Source organism: Falco naumanni, chromosome 1 (genome assembly GCF_017639655.2).
Source record: "Falco naumanni isolate bFalNau1 chromosome 1, bFalNau1.pat, whole genome shotgun sequence".
Classification (NCBI taxonomy): domain Eukaryota; kingdom Metazoa; phylum Chordata; class Aves; order Falconiformes; family Falconidae; genus Falco; species Falco naumanni.
The window spans coordinates 32,358,658-32,364,783 of NC_054054.1; the positions used below are offsets into that span (position 1 = coordinate 32,358,658).

Consider the following 6,126-nt stretch of genomic DNA (forward strand, 5'->3'; position numbering starts at 1 on the left):
TGGCTTTGAAAATAATATTTATCTCTGATCTGCTAACTTTATCATCATTGTCTAAGCAGTATTAAAACTTTTGTGTACAACTTAGTGACTTACAGGCACAAACTAGAGACTTTAAGGATTTTTTGCTGGGGAGTGATGGCAAATGAATATTTCTTTTAAGTCTGCTTTCAGATGTAAACATTGTGACTTAGCTATAGCTATGTGGACAATTTGAAATAGTTAAGAAGCTTGTACATGTTTGAGAATAAAACCTGAACACACAAGTAGAATAACATAATGGATCTAAAGTTTAAAACGGGAATGTCTGTGCTTTTCCTTGTTTTTAGGGGACATCTATTATCCAGGTCTTGCAACGCAACACCCAACACTGTTGAAAGGATAGAGATCTTCTTGCCTTTCAGATTTGCAGCTGAATACAGGATAGCATCTAATGAGAGGCGATTTCTTACTCACCTTAACTTTTTTTCCTTGGGCATCTAATGAGAGGTGATTTCTTACTCACCTTAACTTTTTTTCCTTGGGCATCTAACTTAATGATCCTTTAAGTGCCCCTTACAGTGCACAGACTCTTTACACGCTATCAACCGTATCCGTTAGCACTCTTACTCTACATGCATTCGACTCCCAAACTGCATGAAAGGGAATCTTTTCTCTTCAGGAAAATACATCACAATATTGAGTTGATGCTGTTTTTATTGATGGGCTTACAGAAAGGAGGCTCTGCTAAGTGATACACAGGTCTTACAGGAGCAAGCGAATGGGAATGGAAATCCTTTAGCCATATATCTTAGTGGCCACTGGCACAGCCTAAGGTACTTCGTGCTGCCCAGGCTGCAGCCGGTTTCCTGGTCTTCACTTAAGCCTGGTTCTATGTTCGTTTGTTGAGCCCTCTCTTCTTCTTGTCTGTAACCTCAGACAATTTCTCTTCCCACAAGTTCTTGTTGCATATCCCAATCACGCAGCAAGCCAGACGTTTCCCAGCATTTCCATTTTCCAAACTGGCCTTATTGTTGCCCTTGCCCATGTCATCTTCCTGCTCGTGGATCACAACGGATCTGCCCATGATGGAATATGGACCAAACATAGTGGCGAAGAGATTTGTTTTGTATTTTCTGATTTTGCCTTCTTTAGGATAAAAGTTGCCGAAATCCCCTGGGTGACGGGGGTGATTCACTCTGAAAGGGTTGTAGTGTCCTCCCGTAGAATCACAGCCCTTGCTGAGATCCCCAAGCTCATGGATGTGTATAGCTCTACCAGACTGATTGTTATCCAGCGGGAACCCATCCAAGTAAAAAATGGCTTCTAATCTTCCATATGAGTAATACTGTCTGAATAAGACTTGTCCAGACACTTGTGGCTTGTCAGCATCTATTTTGGAGCTGGGCTTCATTTCACAAGTGGCATAAATCATCCCATCCGTCTCGTTACCAGGCATTACCGGGTAAAGCAAATTCTGCCAGAGGTCATTCACTTTTTTCTGCATGTCATGAAACGACTCCTGGCTTGGGTCAGTTTCTTTGTCTGTCATGACACCAGAGGCAGACAGGGCAAGCCCGGTGACCAGAGAAAGGAGCAGAAGCATCCTGGCAATTCGGAGCCTGCAGAAGATACAAGAAGCCACAAAGAATTAAGGGCGTTTTGCAGCTGTATGGCTGGAGAGGCACACAGCCCGTGGCGGGGCTGAGCAGAACAGCTGGACCACGGTCCTGGCAGACTGCTGCTTTCTAGATCTGTCTACTGTGATGAACTGAAACTAAATCAGGATGTATACGCATGTTTAAACACACAGCTGACACCCGTGACTAACAGAAATACTAGTGATTTTGTATTTTGCACTAGATCTGGATTTTAAAAGCTGTTTCTGTTTCCCTGCAGGAAGTAAGCCAGCCAAAGTGTTACTAAATCTATTTTAAAGTTTGTAGTGAGACTTTTCTCCTACTACAAATTCCAGCAAGACAGTTTGCCAGGAGGCTTTTGCTGGTCCATCTACTTAATTGCTGTTGGGCAGTAGAAGGGAAAAGTAAAAATCCAACAACTTGATTACCTTGCGGAGCTGCTGCAGAACCCCTCAGTAGTAAGCGCTTTGCCTCGGCTCCTCTAAACCAAGATGTGATCGGACAGAAAGCCAGAGCTGTTTGAAGGTGATGCTACGGGAACTGAGTGTTTGTGTAAAAGTTAGGTAACAAGGGCTCAGGGGAGGCGTCACCGGAGAACCGTGGGAGGGGGGGCAGGCAGGGAGGGAGGGGGAAAACAGTTTTGGGCATTTTTGTTTTGAGCAGGATGAACACTTTGTCCTTTCTTGGTTAGTTCGTTAGTCTGGCCGTCAGTTCTCACCGACATTCAAAAAAAAAAAAAAAAAAAGGAAAAAAAGTTATCGAGCTTTTAAATTAATCTTCCTTTGGATGACTTCATGTGCTTATGTAAAATGAGTGACCTTCAACATGCAGTGAGGGGAGAGGAAGGAGCTTTTTTAAGGCACAGTCGGGCAGTTTGCTTTCTTACATGCTGGTTGTCGTGGAGCTAGTTTGCATTTTTATTCCTTCATTAGTCAAAATTGAAAGTGGTGCTTGAACAACATGAACAGTTTCAGCTGGACGTATACCAAAGTTTCTGTGGTTTTAAAACCTGGATTTGAACTGGCGATGCAGAGGTACATTTCAGCAACGCTTTCCTGGGAAGTTTTAGGGCTAGTTAGTGTCTGCTGCTTTACTTGCCAAGTTATCCGCTCCACCGAAACCATTTTTTTCTTCATTTTTGGAGGCAGCAGTGATTTCTTTCCAAAGAGAGGAGTCAGCAGTACTGAGGCAGTGCAACATCTGACTGAGGTGCAGGGAAATTGTTTCCCAGAGCTGGCTGGAGCACGGGGAGTTCACGTGTGTTTCATCATCCCGTGAGCTGCGAAGTGCTCTCCCCTCGGGGGCATTGCCCTGCCTGCAGTGCTTCCCACAACTGCAGCTGAAACGTGGATTCAGCCATCGCAAGAGCAATTTAACAGGCTGTGATTTCTGTGGAGAGAAAGGAGCAGCTCTTATTACTCAGATTACTCAGAAACAATTCCCAATGCAAGAAAATGGCGAAGAAAATCCTTTTCCCCAGTTCATGTCTCCTGCCAGCTGGGTAAGGAATGGGACTGTCAGCTTCTGGAATGGTAAAATTGTGTGTGTTAATCTTAGCGGTATCGTATACTACTACATCAGATCCAAGATACTCGGTTATCTCAGAGCTGATTTTTTTTCTTTCTGTATGAAGGAGAGTAGAGCCAGAGGAGTGTCAACTATTTGGATCATTAGCCAGGGACTGGAAATACAGTTAACTTCTGCTTGGGATATTGGGATATTGAACATGTCACTTTAGCCCTGGGCTTCAGTTCCTAATCTGTGAAATAGGCCAACCCATATTTCTTTTCTTCAAGGTATTTATGAGTTGTTCAAATTGCTGTGCTTGTGGGAACCACGCGGCGTTCGGTGGAAGCTGAACCCTAAGGCCGAGAGCCGGGGGTGCCTGTTACCCCAAACCTGACGCTACCTCCTTTGCAGCTTCTCCCAAGTTCATTCACTGGCAGTCCCTGAGCTGGGGAAATCCATACTTGTGGCACGGTAATACTATGAAATTGCTTGGTTTTGAAGCATTTTTTTAAAAGTAAAATGTTTTCTAATCACATTTTTTATGCAAAAAAATGTTCAGCTCAAACTAGACAAATGTTAGTTTCAGTTTGCTTGGTTAAGGGTGGTTTAAGTTTGTAAAATGCAGGAAGCAGGCATCCAGCTTTAGTAGTATTAGAAAAAACTATTTCTTAGCATCACAAACCATTTTTTAAAGGGGACATGATAAATGGAAGGAAGAAGGGAGCATCATTCATGGTTTACTCCTTGAGTCTGAAAGTAGTGGACTGCAATTGAGTTTACCACTTCTGCAAGGAAATTTCTGAGCCAGCAGTCAGTGCTCCAAGAAGAGAATTTTAAAGCTTTGGTTGAATTATAAGGCATTTTGAAATAAGAATTAGGGCCAGAATTTTAGCTGGTTTAAACACAGTAATGCTGCTGGCTTCAGTGGTGTTTGTGCTGGTTTATACCAGCTGGGATACTGTCCCTGAAAAAAGCCTACCCTGAGAAGCCCAAGGTACTTGCTGCAAAGCTCCCTTTTGATGTACTGCACATGCGGGACCAAAGCAGAAATGCAGAAGGGTGTAAAGGAGATGATCAAAGGGACAGAAAGGACTGCAGCAAAGCTAAATGATGTGTTTGTAGTGCTCTGCACTTCAGAGAATGAAAAGGAAATACTAGCTGTGGGCTGCTGTCGGAAAGATGTATTTTAAAAAGGAGGAGGTCTCAGAACTTCAAGAAACGCAGTTGCCCAGGTGATTTGGCAGTCAGTCTGGGTCTGAGAGATGGTTGCTAAGATCTAACCAGGTATATCGTTAATGTCTGTTGCTACCCACTGTCTATGTTTTAGTTTTCTAGTTAAAAAGAGGTGCCGAATAATGGGCTAACAGCCTTTAAAGCAGACAGCGGCTGATGGGAGGGAAGCCCACAGTGACCTGACCATGCACTTGTGTTACAATCCCTATTTAAAAAACAGACCTCTGCTTTTGTCCCAGGTGTACAGGTCTGTTGTATTCTGAATTTCATGCAGTGTCCTAGAGTCTCCTGGGCTGTACAAGACAGAGTCATCAAAACAACTTAAGCAAGGCTCTCTGGACCACATAGAAAAAAAGACTTGGCTTTACTCGTGGGACTTTATACCAGGCTCTGATTGTGAACTCTCAGTCCACGTTATGACCTTCAGGGTTGGTTGGCTGGTGGGTTGGTTTTGTGGTGACGTTGTCCTGTTGCATCACCCTGCTGTTCGACTTCACATCATTTGATTTGTCCAGCACAGAGTTAAACGTGATGAAGAAATGCTGCTAGAAGAGCACCCTTTTGTAGCAAGCAGTCGCCTTGTTTTGTGTCTCCAGCACCTGGATCTGCTCTCAGTGATTTTATGGTAGAATGATTCTCCATAAAAATGACACCCAGAGAAGGCAGGTTTTACATCTTCTGCAGTGGGTGATGGACCTGACTGATGTTCTCCACGTATGGCTGAGGCTGGAGCCGCTAGAAGAAAGGGGATGTTTGTAGCCTGAGAGAAGCAGAGTCAAGATCTTTGGGAACCTAATCTGCTCTTTCAGTTCATGGCACTGAGTCACAGTCCCAGCCTGGGAGGCAGTTCTGCTGGTGGGTCACCAGGCAGCAGCAGGGGCACCTGGCATTTGTCGCTGCGTGGGCGTTAGAGACTGCAGGGCACCAAAACTTCCACACATTGAGTTTGGCACGGTATCGCACGTGCTCTGCGCAGCAATTGCCTGCAAGTGCAGCACCAGCCGCAAGTGACGTCTGGCACCTCCTGGTACCTGCCTGTGGGTCCGTGGGTAAAGCCTGCGGTGCTGATTTTCATCTGCAGAGGTATAAGCAGTGCTGCCGAGTTAGGCAGGATTTAGAAAGCAGAAATGCTGTCAGGGTGTCTGTGAAGCTGCAATGACTTCGACTATTTACTGCCTGTCGTGCTGTCCAACACAGCCCGTTAATATGCGGTGGAGCTCTGGCACCCATAAGAGAGGCGCTTCATCCTGGACTGAGCAGTTCTTTAGCCCAGTGGTCAGCAAGATGCACCTCATCCCACAGATACTGTGGTGGAGGCACTTGTTTGCAATTTCTATAAGGGAAAAAAAAAGACGAAAATGCTGTAGCAAACATAAAATCTGTCACTGGTCTAGACTTACTCTTCCTGTTTATTCTTCTTCCTTGACTTGGTGTTTCTATTTAAAGAAATAAAGATATTTATTTTCTAAGATAAGCATCCATTTATAATATTCTTGCAAAAGAGCTATACGCATTTCCAGCTTTTCAGGGCATTACCTGTAAAAAATCAAGTTAAATAAATACACAAAGGGGAAAAAACACTGTTCTCTCTGGGGAATAATTTCTCTTGAAAATAGAAGATTATGCAACTGTCAATGCACTCTACATCAGCCAATTTGAAAAATTCTTGAAATTCTTCCTCTTTAATCGCTTGAGAAGAAATAATTTTATGAGAATGAGGGAGAGATGTACTGTAAGCTTTTTGAAAAAGCTGCATTCAGAAACTCAT

The 6,126-nt window shown here is 43.9% G+C and overlaps 1 protein-coding gene across 1 annotated transcript; it reads right to left on the reverse strand.

The window, feature by feature from the left end:
* Positions 1-675: 675 nt before the first annotated feature.
* SOD3 (superoxide dismutase 3) lies at positions 676-2,190 on the reverse strand. The gene is made up of 2 exons (XM_040588269.1): positions 2,045-2,190; positions 676-1,598 (listed from the first exon to the last, which is right to left on the reverse strand). The coding sequence occupies exon 2, from the start codon at positions 1,580-1,582 to the stop codon at positions 869-871; it is 714 nt and encodes a 237-aa protein (XP_040444203.1). The 5' UTR covers positions 1,583-1,598; positions 2,045-2,190; the 3' UTR covers positions 676-868.
* Between the last annotated feature and the right edge of the window lie 3,936 nt (positions 2,191-6,126).